Source organism: Trachemys scripta, chromosome 3 (genome assembly GCF_013100865.1).
Source record: "Trachemys scripta elegans isolate TJP31775 chromosome 3, CAS_Tse_1.0, whole genome shotgun sequence".
In the NCBI taxonomy this organism is placed as follows: Eukaryota; Metazoa; Chordata; order Testudines; family Emydidae; genus Trachemys; species Trachemys scripta.
In genome coordinates this window covers 16,789,128-16,810,979 of record NC_048300.1, presented here as the reverse complement: position 1 = coordinate 16,810,979, position 21,852 = coordinate 16,789,128, and the positions used below count along the sequence as shown (strand labels likewise).

Here is a 21,852-nt window from a genome sequence, read left to right as displayed (position 1 = left end):
ATGGAAACTCACCTGTGAAGGTATCCAGAGTTTCCCTTTGGACATGCTTGAGGAATAGGATGAATAGCTCAGATAAAGGTAAACACACCTGATGTGTGTTCAACATCTGTTGCAATCTCTAGGTGAGGAGTTGTCAGCTCTCACTTTGCTCTGCTTCACATTCTCATGAAAGTCATGAATTATATGTCTTAGTTTCAAACTCTCCCAGGAATGGAATGGACTTTTTTGTGCTATGCTCTGTCAGTCAAACACTTAAAAAATAGCAGTAGAACCATTGGCCAAATCTTGCCACACCACTCCAGCATTGTGGGCTAAAAATCTGGCCTCAGTACAGAGGAAGTAACAATGGTTTACTGTACATGGGGGAGCAGGCTTTGGAGAGTTCACACAGTAGGAGTGGGGGAATGGTTGGAGGCAGGTCAAAGCGAGCTGAGGAGACGCAGGACAGTAAGGTCCAGTACCATGACTACAAGGATCCACCGTTTAAAATCCCTCATGTACGTAAAAGGCAAGGACAGGAACCACTAGTAAAATCCATTGGCTGCGGTAGTAACTGTGGGGATTCCATTCCCTGTTTTCCCACAAAGGCCCCTGATTCAGAAAAGCTCTTAAGCACATGCCTACTGTTGTTTAAATTGTCCTAAATTGGGGCCAGACACTTCCTGGGCCAAATTAGTTTCCTTGGGCTTTACACAGGTGATCAGGATTTGCCTCAATAGGTGGGTCTTCATCTTACATTTGTATATCTCAGATGGGTGTTAGACAATGTTTAATCTCTTGAAATGTACCTTTCTTGGTCTGAGAGACACTTTGTTCTTCTGCCAGTTAGCTCTAATTGTGTGGTTTGTATCGACACAATTTAACTTTTTAAAAAAAAAGTTTGCTGTCATGGATACGCGTCTCATGTCACACCCATCCTTCCATAGATTCTCAAATAACTCCGGTGATAACATGATAGTCAATATCTATGTATAGGTCATCAGGAATAGAACAAAATGGAACAGGAGTCTGTGTTCAGAGTTTCCATACTCAATGTGTCTCAGATTTACAAAGGATCTCAGGCTATCGCTAGCTCTCAGTAAAGAATGGGAGACCTACTGCAAATGATTGAATTTTTCAAATTAGGAAGGGAACATAGGCATAAAAACTCAATGTATTTTGTTCACTTATTTTACTGAATGTAGCTTAAGTTATTTATGAGAATATCCCCTGGTAAATTGGCTTTAAGATATTACGTACAAGTAATGAGTCCTAGTAATATGACTTTGCTGGGACATGAGATCAAACTGATTTTTGCAGGGAGCGTTGTGGTTTGTGGATTAGTAAAGTGTGGTTCCCTTGCAAGGAGTTGAATTGTGATTGTGGCAGAAGGCGACTATATAAAAATGGCAATGTCTGACTCCACATACATGCTTCCCGTGTGTGTTTGAGTCACAGCTGCTTGCTTATCTGACAAAACTGTTAGCAGAGCAGAGCCAGTCCAGGTGTGGAAGACAGAGCTGGAATCTGTTCTGCCTCACTCAACTAGAATTGTCAGCCAAGTTCTGACTGCAGAACCTTAATGACTGAGGAAGACGTAAGAGGCAGAAAGAACCAGTGAAGCCACCACGTTAAAGGAAAAAAAGTGAAAACGCAACAGGAGTGAGATTGTATTCAGGTCCTGATTAAAATCCACTGACGTTTTCGATTGGAAGCGTTTTTCGGCAGGACCATCTTTTTGTTCTGTGTTTGTACAATGCGTAGCACAGTGGGGGGCTTGTCCATGACTGGGGCTCCTTGTGACTATGGTAGTAATGCAAATAATAATAAAGTCAGTAAGAGTGTTTGAGGGGGACATCAACAGGATAGTGTCCAGCAGAGTGTCTCAGCGGTGACCTGGAAGGACTGCTGACTAGGGTAGCAGACAGTCATTCAGTATCCATGGCCATCCCGTCCTTTGCTGAGACTGCTGAAAAGGGTGCTGCTGGGGGGTATGGAAAATCTCAGATGAAGAGAGATCAAAAAGATTGGGATGGTTTACCTCAGAGAGGAGAGGAATAAGAGGGCGCATGATAAATGTATGCAAAATGTAGAACGGTATAAAGAAAGTAGATTGGGATCTTCTATTTACCCCGTCCTCTAATAAAGTATAAAGGAGCATTCAGTGAAACTGAAAGGTGGCAAATTCAAAACTGAGAAAATAAAATACTTTTTCACACAGTGCAGATTAGTTTCATTGCCTCAAGATGTCATTGTGCCAGAAGTGCAGCAGGATTCCAAAGTGAATTGGACTTTTATATGAAACAAGAATATCCAGAGTTATAATAGTAAATATATGAAACTCAGGAGTTCTGAATAGGATATAAACCCGCATGCTTCAGGGCAGAAACTAACCTCTAATTAATGGGGCTTAGGAGAAAACCCACCCCCAGGGAAAGTTATCCCATAACTGTCTACTCACCGCTTACCCCATCCTCTGAAGCAGCTGGTAGTGGCCACTGCCAGAAATGATATTGGATTAGTAGGACAAATGGCTGGATCCAACATAGCAACTCCTAGGTTCCTAAGATGGACTGAGATCGTCATCTCCTTTACTTCAGAGAGTAATAGCTTTCTGCTGAGTCTACTGACCCGTGGCCAGACCATGCAGCGGCTGAAGGAGATGCCAGGATGTAGAAATGGAAGATACAAAAGTGACAGTCTGACTCCTCACTCTAACGACTGCGGTTGCCTCAAGCATGTATCTCTTGTTACTCCTGCAAGTGTACCCAAGTATCTATGATTGCCCCTAATAGCTATTACCTTCCAGAGTTTGATGGCCAGCTGTGTAAGGAGGCTAACACATGGCCACCATTATTCCACCAACACCATGATGTACTTTTTAACGTGTTACAGTGCAAAACTGAGGAATGCTGGGAGCAGATTGGCAAGACTGTATATGGGTCATCTCTTTGCTGTGGCAAGTAAGGGCCATTGGCACTTCTCTTCCATACTGGCCAGTGCAGGATCAGTGCATTTTCAAACTGGAGACCTAGAGGTAACAGCTCTGTCCTCACCAATTGTCAAGTTTCTGAGCTATCCAGCGCCCCTCCGAATAGAACTATTGGTGGTGTTGCCCATGAATTCTTCCACTGGTGTTTTAATATGCGAGTACATGATCATCCAGTTGCTACAATTATATTGTGGGAATCTGTTTCTAAAAATATTCCAGTCTCTGCTACCCTCCAACAATAGCAAAAAAGAATGTGTCATGTTTCTTAGTTACCAGTGACATACAGGATGAAACTAATCAATACAGCTGTTAACATAAAAAGCAATAGTAATTGTAGCTGATTTTCCTTTTGCTTCAGCCTTAAAGAAACCCATCGTCATTTATCCTGCAGTATAACACCCTCACTCACACAATGAATTAAGATTCTCACATGCTTCCCTTTGCATATGCTGATTAGAATCCTGTTAGTCTTTTTGCCTGAGAGCATTTCTGAACAGCATAAAGTAATTAGTTTTATTGTGAGTCCCTAAACAAACTCATATTAGATCAGATTATCAACTGGTATGAATCGGTGTCCCTCCATTGAAATCAATGGATCTATGCCAGTTTGTACCAGCTGAGGATCTAGCCAATCATTTTGTCTATGGGAATGTGTGTCTATGTTGGCCACAGCATCTTCTGAAAGACAGGTGCAGCAAATTACTGCTTGTTCTTGGGCCTGATTTTCCATGCTCTATCTTTAATTCTGTATTCTTTATATTGTATTTTAAAACGTGCTTCAGTAGTGGTATGCAAACACTTTTAACATAATGTCAAAACCTCTGTTTGCAAGGTTTTATCATTGTGTATTTATTTTTTCTAATTTTGCATGGAGGGAGAAAAAGTGCCTTTGAAATTTTGTGGGTTTTTTTCATTGTGGACTATTTTTGAATGAAAAAGAAGGTTCTGGTTGGCTCTATTTAGGTATGACATACACAAATATTTCATAATTTTGAATTGACATTTTCTTTTGAACAAAATTCAATTAGAATAAAAATATGTGGAATGTTAAATGTGTTTGATGTGAGAAAAGGCCATTTCATGACAAGAAACAAAAATGTGGGGTCACAAAATGGCCCAGAATTAAAGGTCAAAATGTTTGCACCCAATGCCAGCATTTGCACAATTCTAATAATAAAATATGCATTTCAATACTATGGAACTTTGAGACTGAGTCTGTAGAGACCACACTGGCTGAGGGACAACTTCTGCCACTTCTGTTCTTATTGTGAGCAGTGCTTTACTCCGCAAATGGTCTCCTTCATTTTAACGGAAGTACTTGCAGAGTATATTACTACTCAGTAGGAATAAGGGTGGAAGAATCTGGCCCTAAATATTTATGAAGTAGTAAGTGCCTCAGATGCTGTGTGTAGAAAAGAGACGGGTCTGTGTCTCCAAGTTGGGATCCAGATCCAGATCTGAACTCCTTTGGAGCCAGGATTTTTCATCCAGGTGTCTCTCTGGTGCAGATTATCTGTCACCATTCAGAAAAGTATGTGAAGGTGAGTGGTGATGAATGAAGAAAAGTCTCACATTTCTATTGATCCTTTCAGTACACTAATACATAGTCACTCCTGGGTTGGCTTTCTCTGACTGTGCATTTGTGTACACTGCTAAAAAACAAAACAAAACCCCACATAGCAATGAGTCTCAGAGCCTAGGTCTACGGCCTCAGGCTCGCAGGGCTTGCACTCTGGTGCTAATAATAGTAGCGTAGACATTCCCACTCTGGCTCTGAAATCTGGCGAAGGGGGTAGATCTCAAGGCCCAAGCTCCAGTGCAAATGGAAATATCTGCATTGCTACCACCGGAGCACGAGCCCCGCAAACCCAAAATCTGTATAGCTGGGCTATTGGTTACTCTGTGCAGCTCCTTGTGACTTTTTCGCCATGCGAAGGGAGGTAAAAGGAGGCCCGTCTGCATCATCATCTATGCTACCTTTGTGTTTCTTTAATTCAAATACCTTATTTTCATCTCTAGTAAGAAATGAACCTGTTGGCTTTTTTAAAAATTCCTTTTTTACTATGGGTGAAATACCCTAATGGGCTCCAGTCTGTGGACTTTGAATATGGTTCATGATGCATGAAGTCTGAGTAAATGGGAAGTTTCTCGGGGGGAGAGAGAATCCTCTATCCCAGGCTATGAATCAACCATGCAGCAGCTTTGTAGCTGCTACTAAACTCGTCATGGATTATAATACCGTGGGCACTGGTTGCGCCCCATACATAGTGACTTTTGGCCAATGGATCCGTGTAGTCACAGAGCTGCTGGGCATGTCTCTGAAATCCCCTGTACAATAACTCTGATCAGGTCCCTGCAAAACATTGTTTCCCTGGTACACAGGGGGTGTGGATCACCCAACAGGGGCTGATCTTGGCCCACACACCCACTTTCAGTACAGCAGAACCACTTCTGTTGTACTGCCTTTTGGATACTGTGCGCAAGAGGAGGGAACCAAGCAGGGTATGGCCCTATGTCATTGATGCATTATCCTCTAGTACTGAAGACCTCTCTGTTCCACTTGAATTGCTGCAACCAAAAGGCGATACTATTTAGCCTCACGGAAAGTTTCCTTTAATTAACCCAGCCTTCATTCTACTGGGGCAAGCCAATTCCTTCATGCCATATTCAAAATCCTGAGATGTCCCAAACCTTTACTGCTGCTCTATTTCAAAATCACCATTGCTCAGCCCAGGGAACAGGCTGGAGATTCTTTTTGTCACCTCAACACAGGGTCTTTAATTGGCCAGAAGGATTGTTGCTGCAACACACCTCCTCCTCAGGATCTTTAGTTGGCTGCAGGGGCATTGGTTGAGGTACCCCCTCCTACTCAGAGCCTGGGGTGGCTGCCTCCACAGCATTCCCTGCCTGTGCTGACAAGCCCTGTCTGGGAATTGAACCCCTGCCTCCTACCTAAATCCCTGCATAAGAGAAAAATGTCTAACCCTTCTGAGGATGTGTACGTGAAATTTCAGAGCCAGATTTAGATGAGCGGTGAACAGATTTCATACTTTAAAAAATACCTGCCGCTGTACTTGCAGTAAGTAGCTGAATGAATGGTATTTCTGCATGTAAATCCCTCCACATGAATGGGCTTCAGATGCACTCCACCAAAGCGTGGAATAACATAATCAATTCTCTAGATCAGTGGTTCTCAACCAGGGGTACATGTATCCCTGGGGGGACGCCATAGATCTTCCAGTAGGTACATCAACCCATCTACATATTTGCCTAGTTTTACAACAGGTGACATGAAAAGCACTAGTGAAGTCAGTACAAACTCAAATTTCATATCAAGACTTGTTTATATTGCTCTATATATCGGTGGTTCTCAAACTGTGGGTGAGTTTGTTTTCATGGGGTTCACCAGGGCCAGCGTTAGACTTGCTGGGGCCCAGGGCAGAAAGCCGAAGTCTGAGCCCTGCCACGCGTGACTAAAGCTGAAGCCCGAATTTTTAAGTGAAGTGAAACTTGGGGTATGCAACACAAATCAGATTCCTGAAAGGGGTACAGTAGTCTGGAAAGGTTGAGAACCACTGCTCTAGATCGAGACAGGAGACTTTCCAAGGCTGAAGTGGGAGTTAGACACCCAACTATCATTGAGAATCATCGGAAGTTAGACATCTAATTCCCATTCCTACTTTTTGAAAATCTCCCCCTCTGGGCACTTACATCACACTCACTGCTGTGGTATCAGTTGGGGGCTGACGGCAGCCTTTGTACAATGTTTTTGCTGTGCCAAGATATTGGCATTCTCCAAATAGTGTGCTAAGACAGATACACATCTGTAAAATGTCTGTGCCTGAAGTGGGAGGTTTAGCGTCTATACTCCACCTATTTGTATAATACAAACTGATCAGGAACAAATTTCTTAAGTGTAATTTATTCTGTACTTTTGCTGGAATAATCAATGCACAGGAACTGGCTGGCTACATATAATTTGATATACCTTTCAATTAAATCAGAGAGCTAAATGCAAAATCCAGCTCTCAGGGGCAGCATTTGAAACATATGCTAAAGAGCACTGTGGTTTACAGTCATACAAGATGGATATAATATGGCCAGTTTTCATCTAGTGAAATTCTTGCTCCCCTCTCTTCAAGTGCTGAGGGCCCTTAATACACCAGAGCTACTATAGTTCCACTGTACTGGTGTGAGGACGGTGGCTATATAGAGATGGCTCAGGAGGTTTGTACCGCCTATGAACTAGCAATCTGCAGGGGCTCTCTGTGTCCTGACAGGGCTGGGGAAAGGAAAGGTGAACCCACACCTATGCAGATCTACCAGCCAACTTTGCCACCCCCTCCCTGTCTTACAAATATGGGTGCAGCAGCCCCAAGGGCTAATGAAACCCTAAGTCTACAGTCTGCTACTGCTCTGCACTCTGAAAGGGCTACTTTCCCTCCACTGCCAGCACACAGCTAATTTACTCAGGAAGTGTACTTGATCCACATTGTGAGCCTTAGCATTTAAGGCCAGATCCAAAGCCCATCAGTCAAGGGAGAGATTCCCATTAGCTTCGGGCCCCAGCGGTAGAATAATTCAGCACAGTACGAAATGTCAGGCCACCATATGTGAGAGAAACTTATTTATTTTTAACAAAAGCTAATTTGCGCACCAAGACTATTTGCCAGTGCCCCTTTCACATGACTTGTTGGGATTTCTTACTATACACATTCAGTTTAGAACAGTGGGGAAAAGATAGGGCCAGCTTCAAAGTGGGTGCAAGCCGGTAACCCCTTTGATGGCAATGACTTATGCCAGGTGTGAAATTGGTCCACAGCTCCAAAAAGGTCAGGAGAAGCAAATCATCCCCCAGTTCCAAAACCTCCTTTCCATGCCAAAATGTAACGTTTTATTGGAAAAGGGTTACAATGGCTATGTTTGAATGCAACTTCCCCAGCTATTCAATGCTGTTTGGATTTGGGGTTTTGACTTGGACCCATTTCTACCTTTTACAGCACACAGTTTGCTATAGGGCCCAATCCTTCTCCCCTTGAAGTCAACTGGAGTTTTGACAATAACTTTAATAGTAACAGTATGAGACCTTCGGGCAGTGGTGAGCTGGAGGTGGTTCGCACGAACTGGTTGTTACATTTAGAAGCCGGTTTAGAACCGGTTTTTAAAGGGTGGGCAAACTCCGGCCCGCCTGAGCTCCCAGCTGGGGAGGCTCCCCCGGCCCCTCCTCCGCCTTACCCCCCTCGCAGAGCCCAGCGCCAGCGCTCTGGACCGCTCCTGGGCAGCTCTGCAGCTCCTGCCGCTTTGAGCAGCATGGTAAGGGGGTGGGGCTACGAGCTCCAGCGGGCCGCGCGGCATCCATAACCACTGCCCTGAGCAACATGGTAAGAGGGCTGGGCCGGGGCAAGGAGTTGGATAAGGGGCAGGGAGTGGTTGGAGGGGGCGGAAGTTCGGGGGGGGGCGGTCAGGGGACAGAGAATGGTGGGGGGGTTGGGTAGGCATGGGAGTTCTGTGGGTCTGTCGGGGTGGTGGTGGATGGGGTAGGGGCAGTCCGGGGACAGGGAGCAGGGCGAGTTGGGTAGGGGGTGGGGCGCAGTTAGGGTGGGGGGGTCTCAGGCTTATACTCACCGGGTAGCGCTTAATACCCAGTTCCCTACCGGGTCGTCGGTAGGGAACCGGTTATTAACATTTTGGCAGCTCATCACTGCCTTCAGGCCTGATCTGGGCCCATTTAGGTCAATATGAAGACGCCTAATGGAGTTCAATGGACACTGAAACAAGCTTTTAATCAGCATCATTCATGTCAAAAGCTGAAATAGTGTAGTGTTACTTTTCTGGCATAGACCCAGGGCTCGATCCTGCAGGCTTCACTCACAAAAGTAATCCTTATGCATGAACGTATTCCCACTGAAGTCCACAGGACTACATGCGTGAGTAAGGACTGCTCATTTGGGTGATGCTTTACAGACTCAGGCCCCTAAATCTTACAGCCAAACATCCATATAGAAAACCTGCTGTCCTGGCATTAAGAGCTGAGTCGTGCTCATCTTACATTGCTTGATGTCAATGGGAATTTTGCATGAGTAAGGCAAATGGGATTCACCCTTAAGAATGTTACCTGACTGTCCAGGATGGTGCATTTGAACCGAAAAGTCTTTTCACCCAAGCAGCTATCAAAGCTGCATCTGGAGCAAGTCTCATTTCAAAAACCCACACTGTTGTTTTATTAGGGGAAGAATCTAGAAAACGTTTAGAGGATGACATTTGAAAGAAATAAAGAGGCTGTGTACTTAGAATAAACCATCCATGTAAATGACACCACTAATTAACAGTTTCATGTTTTATTCTCATTAAAAGTTCATTATCAAATTGGCACAACACATAAAAATAGATTTGTGGTGAACAATACATATTATTATTGCCAGATCATCTCATGCCAACCTCTTTTTAAAATCAGAATGTAACTTACGTGAAGCTTTCCACTGCGCTCACCTCCAAACCAGTATTACTGCAGGACGGAAAGACTGTGCTTTCTAATGGTTCTGTTCGAATACATACTGCAGGCAAGAAATATTCCCCTACTCATATTTCAAAGTAAATTTAGAAGAATAAAATATACTTATAAACTGATGCTCAAACTTTGTACGTTTCAGGTCAGAATAATAGGACTGTGGTGTAGAAGATAGAAATATCCTCATTCCTATAGACCTACTCCCACTGAAGTCAAAGAGAATTTTGTCATTGACTTCAAAAGGAGGGTGATACAGCTCTGTGCTAACAGACAGATCCAATAGGTCTAGCAACAGAAACTAGGGAAGATGTGTAGTAACGTGGGCGTCTTTATTTTGATGTTGCACACAGTTCTGATTATCATACAGCAGGCAATCCCTAGTTATACTAATTGTATTTTTCATACAAATCACACTGGTTGCTGGGAGGAGCTGAGAGGGTGTATCAAAGCAAGACAAAGTGTCTACAGCTAATTTTTTTTTCCATTTGGGTTGGCCCCAGTTATGAACGCAGATACAACTTTTCTAATTAATTGTGTAGCTGAGATCAGAATCTGGACCTTTTCCTTTAACACATTACACAAGCTACACAGCTCAATTTTCAAACACATCCCTGAAAAACAGTTTAACCAAACAGAAAAATATGCACCTCTCACCAAGGAGTAATCTTTACTTTTTCTGCAAAAAGCAGGGAATCCATTGCTAGAGTTCAGTTTAGCTTAAGAAATTAGAGTTTGAAATATTTGTTTGCACTCTTCAAAAAGCGGCAGGGGAGGGGATACCTAGATTCTGCCTTGGGACGTGTATATGCAAATTGACCTATAGGGTCAAATCGACCTATAGGGTCAAATCCTCAGCTGGTGTAATTGGTGAAGCTCCATTGAAGTCATGCTTACATATACCAGCTGAGGATCTAGTTCATATATTTTAAGGAGCTGAGCACAGGTATCCAAGGTCAGAATTTGGCCTGTAGTCACCATCAGCCTGATTCTGATGTCACTTACACTGGTGAAATATCATTGATTTCAGGAAAGTTCCTCTTGATTTCCACATAGATGAGAGCAGACTCAGGCCCCATGGTGCTGCAGTTCTCTATATAGAAAAGTCAGTGTCACTGACCTAAGTGATCAAGGTACAGTGCACTATGGGTCTGCTCCTGGAGCCATTTGGCACGTGGCATTTTCATGGATTTTAATGGAAGGCCCATGCAGGGAACAGCTACAGGCCCATGTCAGATGTACCATATGATTGTCAGCATTACAGACTACTGCAATAGAATAGCTACCATGTTTTTTTCCCCTAAGTTATCTTCTTATTTACCCTCAGTCCCCATTTCAAACGAGGAAACTAGGAATTTAAGTAAGGTCAGGTCTTCCAAACTTAATTTCCAAAACTAGTCTCAGGGACATTTGGGCATGGGGGAGATGTAGGACTTACAGCATGTGGCAAACATACCTTCACTCACTCTTGTATGCTTTGGTGGGCTGTGGGACAGAACTTGAACTCTGCCTTTGAGCTCACAGTCCATTAGCATTTCAACATAGTGTGCTACCACTGTGCCATTAGAAAGCCAGTGTCATGGCTCCATGGTTCTCATTTCCTCCTTGCGCACAATTTTAAATAATGGAAGATGAAATCTCAACCCCGCTTCTACATACGAAGGGTAATCACCAAAATCTCTGGGCCTGCCTCTCCATTTGGTTGCACCAGCTTCGCTGATCTCAGTGGCGTTACAATAGCCTCAAACTTGCATAGCGGAATGGTGAATCAGGCGCTCGCTCATGTCACACGCCGTACGTTCAAAACAGCCCTCAAGCAAGATGTTTGCTTCAAGCAGACTTTACACTGAACTGGCTTAGTAACACTGCATATTTTTTACAAGCGGGTCATGGAAACGAGAGGCAATTCAACATCTCCCACATAATTTGGAGGTTCACCTACACAACGTGAGACTATTTAGTACAAAATGTTCTTCTAGTTTAGTGCAAATATCTTTAACTGTGACATAGAAACACAAGAAGACATACTGTAACATTTTACGCAGCTTAGCCAAGAAAAAGCATTTCCGTGAAGCATTTTCAGAGAAACACTATCTCTACATAATGCTGAAGTATTTCAAGGCTGTTTCTGAGTAGGCAACATTCTTGGATTTAAAAAACAGTAATGAAATCAGGTTGTGTTTTATCACTGCCAATTCCAAACATAACAGTGTGGATTTTAAAGCTATACTAGTTAGGAGGATAGCATCTACTCCTATTGGTATTTAATCACATGGGGCTTTATTCATTCAACATTAGGTTCCTCTCATCATAACTGATGGCACTAGGCGAAAATTTACAAAATACCTTACAGCAAAATGTTTCTCTAGTAGATTATTAACCTGCTCACCCCAAGTGGGTCAGCTCAGCACCCAAGAGCTCCTATTGAGAACAATACAAGCTGCTGGCAGTGGAACTCTTTGGAAAACTTCCCATTGGGAGGTGCTGAGTCTTTTTGAGAGTCAGACCCACAGAGGCTGCATGCGAGATCATCCAGCCCATCAATGGACTAATACTAAAGGTAGGGTTAAACAAAACTCCCAGAGCTGAATACTCCCCAAATTCCAGGGAAACTTGAATCCAGACCTAAGCTTTGCAGCATAATCCCATCTCTAATTAATACTCTGCATTTTCCTATCCAATCACATAAGGGCCTGGTGATGGGTTGGGTTCTAAAGCTTACTGAATAGAAACATGGAGGGCCTGATTCTTGTTGGACTTATACCACACATCAATTAGTTAAGAGTTGCTCCTCAACGGAGTTAGCTGGTATAAAGCCAGTGTCCAGGAAATCAGAAGCTGGCCCTTACGTACATGCCATCTTGATTCTTTATAGCCTGGAACTGCTCAATGGCAAAAAAATGAAAAGGCTTCCAAGAATCTACTGAAGAGACGAATGGGTATGGAAGCTGTAACCAGGACTTTCTGCATGTTTCCTCTGCATCCAAGGCTGCAGATCTTTATGTTAAGCTAAGTCCAAACATACTATAAATGTGTTTATGATCTTCCCTCTCTCTGGGCCTGCTTCTAAACTCATACCAGGGTAAATCAGGAGGCTAGCCATTGAAGTCAATGGAATTATACTAGGCAAGACTGGAATCAGGCCCTATAAGCCTTTTCGTGGGACAGACAAGTATTATGTGTTGTAAAGAGGGACTTGAATGCAGTGGAGAGCCATAAAACAGTAGTTTATAAGGACTGGTATAGCATTAAGAGCCATATAAGGGTGGGAGAATTGGATGGGCCACATCATGGGGTCTGCTGATCCACACAGAGCACCTGTCAGGGACATGTGCTTAAAGTTCACCTTTGCACTCTCTGGTCCTGCTGCTGGTCTGTACAGGGCTAGTGCTGGGTTGCAGCAATCTGGGAACTGCTATAACTTATACCAGTGGCAAACAGTCCCAAGGGGCAGAAAATGCAGTCAGAGATCAGCTTAGCAGAGTGATAGCCTCTTGTCCCCAGCTATACAAACAGTGGGGACAGGAAGTGGCATAAGAGCACCTACACTGGCTCTGTGCTCTCAGAGGATTGTTCTTTCTTTGGCGATAGCCTTCTTGAGCCAGTTACATGAGCATTATGACTGGATTCTGCTGGTGATATGGCACAAAGAAGTAGCACCACACCCAAGAGCCTGCCCCTAAATGTTCAAGATTGAGAAAATGCTGGACCAGTTGGCTACTAATGTATCTTCCTAAACATAATTCATCTTCTACCTGCATCTGCCTTGCAACTGTAAACAGTTTCAAAGCTGGAGAATAATCCAGAGGTTTCATGTAAAAGCTTCTTTTCCTAAGATTTTATTTTTAAGAATATATTTTTGTATTGAAACACGGCCAGCATTCTTAACACATTTGAAAATGACACAGTCATTTCATTACTTATGTATCATGTAAAATTGATAAAAACAAAGCAAGACAGGAACATTTCATATCAAGAATCAACCTGCGGTACAAACAGAGTCCAATTTACATATAAAGTCACACACCAGAAAAATCACCTGAAAATAACATTTAGGCTCTGGTTTAAATGGGGGGGAAGGGGAGGAGAGAAATCACAGAAATTCAAAGATAAGGCTAAAACTTCATCTTTAATTTGCACTGTATGGCTAGGGGCCCAATCCTGATCTCACTTGCATCAGCAAAACTCCACAGACTTTAATTGAGTTACTTTTCATTTATATTAGTGTAAGTGAGATATGAATCAGGCCTCTATGTTTCTAGCTCATCTGGAGCCTCATCCAAAGGCCACTGAAGTCAACAGAAGGACTCCCACTGATTTTAATAAGCTTTGGATCAGGGCCATAGTTGGAATTTTAGCTCACTGTCTAAGGCTTCCTGATTCAGGGCCAGATTAGCTCAAAGTGAGGGCAAAATGAACTGACTGACAATTGGTGTTCTATCCTTAACTCTGGATGTTTCAGTTTTGGTTGGCTTAAACCAGATCTTTTTCATACATTTAACATAGTTCAGAGATTGTTCTTCCTTTTTTTTTTTTTTTTATGTTGTGCTACAAAAAAAAAGGCTTCAAAATACATGTCTTAAAAAGTCCCTATAATACATTTTTATAAATTGTCTAAATAAATGTTTATTTCACGGACTAGAAAATCTCAAAAAGACTTGTTGTAGTCCATTGTGTACATCCAAGGAAGAGTGTATGAAGTCCTAAAGAAACTATGAAAAGTTACTGTGTTCATTCATAGTGTAGAGCAGTTACAGTGTTTAGAGAGCTATACCTATTATTTAAAAAGCTTTGGAAAAGTTATTCATGTGCAGTGGCTGATTTTCAAGTGCTAATAACTTGGCTGTCCACACACTATTTTAAATTTTAATACCAAAGACCAAATTCTGCCCTTCTATGCGAGCAGAGAATTTCCCACTTACCCCCAAAAGGCTAGTGCCCATAATGAACTGATGAGAACAGAATTAAATTCTGCAGGCTAAGTTTCAAAAAGCACAACTAAACCTACAAACCTTCTCTATAAGATTTTTTTTTAAATTGCTTTAGTTCAGACTTAACATTTACAGCAAAGTTATAAAGTCCTGAAAAACAGTCTATAGTGAATACACGAGCAGACCCCCTACCTTTCTGGGTCTAGAACGTAACCGATCGTTCAGCAAGACACCTGTAGTGCTTCAATAATGATATGTCAAGTTTACCCAAAGAATCTAAGACATTTGTACATTCAAAATACTTATACTTTGTTGGTCTTAATTGTCAGTAAAATCGTTCAGTTTTACTAAGAATACATACAGAGATGAGTATAAATAAATAAACTACAGGTAAGCGTCAAAAACTGTATTAATGTTCCATTGTGCAAAAACTTGTAACAATCTACATTCTAGACAAATACCCTGACTAAAATATACAAGCCAAATCCTGAAGCCCTTACTCAGTTTTTGCACAGTTCGTGGGCCAACTCTTCTGCTGGCATAAATCAGCCTAATTCCACTGAAGTTAATGGAACTATGCTGATTAACATCAGCTGAGGCTCTCCCCTTTCTTCAGCAAAACTCATAGAAATCAATGAGAATTGTGCTCAACTGAAGGACTGAAAGTTTTTGATCATGAGTCATGACCCACTGAAGTCAATGGGAGTTTTGCCATTGATTAAAATGGAGACAGGATCAGGCCCTGGATAAGGATGTCAGCATTTGGCCCTGTGCTGTGCTACACTAATCCACTTCAGTGCAGAAACTATTGGCAAATAAATGTTTTTGTTTAATCGCTGATCAATAGCTGGCTTTAGCACTTGTTTCAGAAATTGCCTTTCTCTGAGAAGGTTAATAGCTGCTGCAACTTATGACAAGACTGTAAATCTTTCTGAATCCATTCTAATTTGATTATCCTGCATGGAGGGGCTAGTCCGTTTGAAGAAAAATGGCTCAGTGTCTATAAATCAACAGCTTTCTTCAGTAGGATAAATATCAGTTCAATTTATCAACATATTCTTTACTGCACACAGGAAAGAAACAGTGAAGCTTGCCTATGATAGTTGTGTCCAAACGCAGCTGTCACTGATCTTCCAGATAGAAGATGGCACCTGAGCCAGTTTGGAATCTACAGTTTTCACTAGGTCAGCCGAGTTTAGTAAGACGAAGATCTCCATTTATCTTTATTGTATCAATTGCTGACAGTGTTTCAATACGATGGTAAAAATCAAAAAGCTGATGTCCATCCACAAATACTCTAAAACGTGGGTGCTCACAAAGTATTTCAACCTGTAAAAAAGAAAAAATGATGAACCGGGTTCACAGTGTAACTGGAGTGCTTCATTTCCCAGGGCACAAATGTCACTCAATTATTCTTTACACGATAACTGTTGGCCATTTTATTATTGAAGTACCATGGACCAGTGAGGGCATCGTGGCCAAATTCTGCCTTCCATTACTCTCATAGATCTGGAGTTACTTCACAGAGATCCTTGAGGTTACTCTAGATGTACACTAGTAGAGTCAGAAGCATATTGGATCCCAGTCCTTGTGTGCAGAACGATAAAGTTCCACTGAGGTCAATGGGAGTTCCCAGTTTGGAATAATGGCAAAAACAGGCCCATATGCTAAGTAACATGTAATTACAGAGGGATAGATCATGCCTCCAAGGTCACATGTGGATTTCTACTCCGTCCTGTCCAGAATAAGAAGGGTAGTTGCTTCCACAGCACTGCCCCTCCCTTCAAAGGACTCTCTGGGTGTTGAAATTCATGACAGGGGAAGAAATTAGGGGCTGGTTAAGCTGGAGCAGGTAGAGGATGGTATAGGGTGACCAGATTAGTAGTATAAAATATCGGGATGGGGGCGGAGCAAAAAAGGGGGGCGGAGCAAAAAAAAGTTTTAAAGGGGCCTGGGGCATTAGCAGGCCCCATGCGCTGCCCTCCCCGCGGAGCCTCCCGCCCCCTGGCCCGCCACGGGCATATGCGGGGCGCGGTGGGTCCGGGCGGGGGCAGCGCGGAGCGGGCAGGGGCCGGGTGGGCGGCAGGGGCCGAATCCCCACTGCTGCCAGGGAGCTCCGCGCCTCTCCCTCCCGCTCGCGGCTGTGGCTTCTTCCCAGCGGGACGCGCCCCCCGCTGCCCCGGGCACATGCGGCGCGTGTCCCCCGCGCCTAGTCTCCCTCCCGCCGGGAAGGAGCAGCTGGACGCGCGCTGCATGTGCGCGGGGCAGGCCGGGGAGGCGCGTCCCACCGGGAAGGAGCCGCAGCCTCGAGCGGGAGGGAGAGGCGCGGGACTCCCCAGCAGCAGCGGGGATTCCGCCCACGCCCCCGCGCCGCCCACCCAGCCCCTGCCTGCTCCGCGCTGCCCCCGACCGGACCCACCGCGCTGCCCTGCGGGCTGCAGGGCTGGAGCAGCCTCCAGGCTGCACTCCCGGCACCGGGTGCAGCAGCCCGGGCAGAAGCCCTCTGGCGTGGCGGGGGGGGGCTCACAACTGAGCCCCCCGTCTCCCTCCCTTGTCAGCCCCCCTTTGCCCGCCCGGTGCCCGGGTGCTGGAGCTGACTCACCAGCTCCAGGATCCAGGCACCGCTGCCACCCCCTCCCTCCAGGCTTGCGCAGCCATGCTGCAAGCCTGGGAGGGAGGAGGAATGCTGCGTGGTTGGGGAAGAGGCGGGGCCAGGGCGGGGATTTGGGGAGGGAGCCAATGGAGGAAGGAGAGGGAAGAGCTGGGGAGGGGGGCGCGAGTGCCAGAGCGGAGGGCAAAATTTCTTTTTTGTCCAGTGTCCCGACCAAACATTGGTCGGGACGCGGGACAAAGAAGCAAATATCGGGACCGTCCCGATAAAATTGGGACGTCTGGTCACCCTAGGATGGTACCACACTGGGTGTGCCTGGGGTCAGGGAAGGATGCACATCATCTCCCCCTACTGCCCTATGGAGACACCTTGAAAAAGTGATGTAGCCTGGTGCTGTATCATCTGTTCTGCACAGCATTGTCCATGATGACTACTCACATTTAAGGGAATCCCTAATCTAGCTGCAGTCAGAGGGAGTCACTGGTAACGAAGCTCCATCAGAGCCGTATTGCCAGGAAGCAGGGATGTGAGGTTGCTGGGGGCACAGAGTGGGTCCATGTGATCCTGGCCATCACAGATCCCTGGAGATCCTTGAGATATGGTCTAATCATGATTTTTAAAGGTTAATAGGAGCAAACAACACACCCTCAGGCTTTCTGGGGCCTTGTGCAAAATCAGACAGGCAGTGCCTGAAGCATGCTTCCACAGCCTACCCTGTGTGGAAGACTGTTAGCTTTTGGGATTGGAGGAGGATTATCTTGGGTCAGGATGGTTTAGGAGGATTTGTTATGGGGGTCAGATAGGTTTTATTACTAGGTAGAGGGAGGCTTTTTCTGGGTTAGCTGCATGGAGAAAGCAGCCTGCCTGCCTGCCTTTCTCCTCCGTGCACTTTGAGGTTGCTGAGAGCAAGGCCCTGTGCAGAGGCACCCTTTGTTGGCTATGATTAGCGAAGATGTCTTCATATAATCATAAAAATTAGAGATGGGAAAGTATATTAGGTCAATCCAGTCCATCTCCCTGCCAGTGCAAGATTGATCCTTAGATATCAGTTTCAAACTGCTACATCTTTACATTGTATAAGATTTGTTTAACTCCAGGGTACAGAATTACTAATGAGATATATATATATATTTTTAAATCTATTAACACAATGGGCCAAAAATCAACCCTGGAGTAACTCCACTGGGAACAAACAAACAGTTACACCAAGGCTGAATAAAGCCCTCTTTAACTATAAAAATTACAAACACTATGTCCACTATGATTTTATAGCCTATATGGGAAAATATTCTAGAGCTGCAAATATGAGCATATGCATGAATACACACAACTGCTGATCAATACTTTAACGCCTTTAGGTCTCTTAGTTGTTACCGCAACAGAAGAAATTCTTGTACCTTCATGTGATTTCTGAACATGCACACAAAAATGTGCTGCACTATCACATCAAGTAACACCTTGTCAAATATGATGTATATTCTTCTGCTGGTGGTACTCACCCTAAATGGCTGGTCTGGAATAAATGGAAAGTAAGGAATTGATGATTGTTCTTCGCCCCATTCGCCAGATACACAAGCGTTTCTGAGGAACTGTTTGTCTGTAAATACAGCTTTCAGTTCAATGGCTACATCCGCAGGAGGATCTTCTGATTCCCCACATGTCAGACTGATGTCAAAGCTGAAATAGGAATAAAACTGCTCTCACTTGGCAAGAAAGAAGCAAACAAATCCAAAATGCAGCACGCCTGATTTCTAAGCTTATTCAACAAGCAAATCTGAACTGGTAATGGGAAACTGCTAGTCCCCAAAGTTGAGAAAGGGACCAAGACACAATATACACTCTGCTCTTATATTAAATTGTGTCCTCCTTTAAAATGTTGGGAAACAACGATCCTTTTAAGAAATGCCCCCTCTATGGGTCAAAGGAGAAATCAGCACTCTATAATCTCTGATAAAAATAGCTGTCTTCAGAAATGATGCATGTTTTCGGGCAAATTCTTGTCATGGGAACGTAGTACTTTCTTGGAGCGCTTCGTTGGGAAAATGCAGACAGGACTGGAGCAGCCCTGCCAACCAGAAGCAAGCTCTGCCTCTGTGTTATTACCTCTCGGGATTGAGATCCACCATGCCCATAACTAAGATCTTCTTTCCTGGCCTCATTCCTCCTTTGATGTGTCCACAAAATGGGACAATCTGTAAAAGAACAGCAGGGAATCAGAGGGAGGAACCCTCAAGCTGGAACCAGACTGGGCCAAATCCAGACCACAAGCACAATTATAGGAAAGGGAGGGGTAGCAAGTCAAAAATCATTTACCAGCTGTGGAAAATACACATCTGCTTGCACTGGGGATCCCAAGGAGTTGTTTAAATGCCCATCCTCTATTTTCTAAAGACAAAACGAACACACACTGAGACAGAGAAACCACCGCTCCTTCTGTGCATTTATTACCGAGCCTGCCTGTGATAAGGACGGTCTGCAGCAAATAACAGCTTGGGGACGTCTCTCTGCAGCTTGCCAATTTAATTTCAAGTCACCTCCTAGAGATGGTCCATATTCCGAACTCCTTTGCAAAACAAAGGGTGTTTCCTGCTCTCCGAGGGGGCTTCTCTTAACTTCCCAGGAAGCGCTCGGGCTCCAATTCAAAAGCCAGATGTCGAGCCCAGGCAATATTTAGCTATGCACATAGTCTGTCCCCCGACCCCACCAACGTCCAGCTGCACAGACACACCAATCTCTTCCACCTGGCGCGGGGAGGGGGAGAGCCACAGCAGGGGATGGGTTGCCTCCCCCCATTCAGCACTCCAGCCCAGCCACCGCATCCTTCCTGACCATAGCCCCCCCATAAGCCGCAGACAGCCGGGCCGATTCACGGGAGGGGGGGTTGCGGCACCAGCCCTGGCTCTGGTGCCGCTAACAGGTATGCTGGAGACGCGGCGGCCGGTGCCCGGAGCGGCGCTAGACGCCCAGCGGCTCAGTCCCAGGGGTGGGCGCGCTGCATGGCCCCAGGAGCAGGGCCGTGCCCCCCCGGCAACAGGCAGGAAACGGGCCACTTACCAGCGCGTCCCTCTTCGCCACGGATCCCGCCATCTTGTTGAATCGGTGCAGTTGTGAAGGCGCAGGCGGCCGGTGCGGGGCTGGATCAGCTGGAGCGGGAAGGGGGGAGGGAGCGGGACGCGCTGGGCTGGGCGCAGCCGGAGCTGACCCGGCCGGGCGAGGGGGCGGGGGCTCGGCGCTGGACCCGGAGCCAGGCGCTCCTGCAAAGGCCGCCGGCTCGCGTGCACCCAGACAGGCTGGTGCCGCCGCGGTGGCAGCAGCAGGGGAGGTGGCAGCAGCGAAGGCTGCGCCGCCTCGCCAGGCAGGCGGCATATAAAGCCCTGCCCCGGCCGTGGGGCAGCCCGGGGCAGGGGCCGGGTGGGGACTCGGCGAGGTTGTTGCAGCGTGTTCCACTTGCAGCTCTTTGGACGCGGCGAGGAGGGGGCCGGGCGGCAGCGCCGCTAGCTGGGAAGGGGAGGCGAGCAGCTGAGAGCCAGCGCCAGGCTCCGGGGGTCGGCGATTCACAGGCCTCCTGCCTAGAAGGAGGGTCCCATGGAGAAGGGGCGCTTGGTTCAGCGCCTTGGGAAGAGAGGGGCCTGGATTTCACACGCTCCAGCGGTCAGGAATGGGGGTATTATGTTGGGCCCCGCCCCCAAACACCTCCTTTGTCCCCTGAGCTTCTCCCAAACCAAAACCCCGAATCTAAACCCCCTCCACCTCTCAGCCTGGGGTTGGACCAGACGTTTGCAAATAGCCCCTGTGTTTATAATGGGCCAAATCAAAAGCCCAGACCCAAATGCCCCTCAAGCTTTGGGATCTTGGCAGCTGGGATTCAGATGTTGTGGCTTCTGTCCTCGCCCCTAAGATCTCTGCTCCTTCCTGCTGGAGACACAGCTCTGCTTCCATCATATTCCCCGCTGCCAAGAGTTCTCTGCTCCAGAGGGACTCCAAGAGCCGGCTTTACATTTGCTAGACCCCAAGCTTGCAGAGAAGGGTGAACCGAGTCATGAGTTGGCCCCTTTCTGGTTCCCCTAGCACAGGGGCGGGCAAACTTTTTGGCCCAAGGGCCACATCTGGATATAGAAATTGTATGGCGGGCCATGAATGCTCATGATATTGGGGTGCGGGAGTGTAGACTCTGGGGTGGGGATGAGGGGTTTGGGGTGTAGGAGGGTGCTCCAGGCCGAGACTGAGGGGTTTGGAGGGCAGGAGGGGGCTCAGGGCTGGGGGAGGGGGTTGGAATGCAGGAGGGGGTGAGGGCTCTGGCTGGGGGTGCAGGCTCTGGGGTGGGGCTGGGGATGAGGGGTTTGGGGTTCAGGAGGGTGCTCCGGGCTGGGATCAAGGGGTTTGGAGGCTGGGAGGGGGATTAGGGCTGGGGTAAGGGATTGGGCTGCGGGGAGAAGCTCAGGGGTGCAGACTCCAGGCGGCGCTTACCTCAAGCGGCTCCCGGAAGCAGCGGCATCTCCTATGCAGAGGCGCAACTAGGTGGCTCTGCTGCACGCTGCCTGTCTGCAGGCGCTGCCCCTGCAGCTCCCATTGGCTGCGGTTCCCGGCCAACGGGAGCTGCAGGGGCAGTGTGTGGAGCAGCGCCTCCTGGCTGCCACCCTACATGTAGGAGACAGAAGGGGGACATGCCGTTGCTTCTGGGAGCCACGCGGAGCGGCCCACAACCCTGCTGCCCGGCTTGAACGCTGGAGCGGGGCAAACCCCAGACCCTGCTCCCCAGTGGGAGCTTGAGGGCTGGATTAAAACTAAAATGGGTAGTTTGCCCACCCCTGGCCTAGCAGAAGAGGTTCTGGTG

The 21,852-nt window shown here is 46.3% G+C and overlaps 1 protein-coding gene across 1 annotated transcript; it reads right to left on the bottom strand.

The window, feature by feature from the left end:
- Nucleotides 1-13,985: 13,985 nt before the first annotated feature.
- On the bottom strand, nt 13,986-20,659 carry LGALSL (galectin like). The gene is made up of 5 exons (XM_034764206.1): nt 20,073-20,659; nt 19,332-19,403; nt 19,122-19,210; nt 18,518-18,695; nt 13,986-15,736 (listed from the first exon to the last, which is right to left on the bottom strand). The coding sequence occupies exons 1-5, from the start codon at nt 20,382-20,384 to the stop codon at nt 15,593-15,595; spliced, it is 795 nt and encodes a 264-aa protein (XP_034620097.1). The 5' UTR covers nt 20,385-20,659; the 3' UTR covers nt 13,986-15,592.
- Between the last annotated feature and the right edge of the window lie 1,193 nt (nt 20,660-21,852).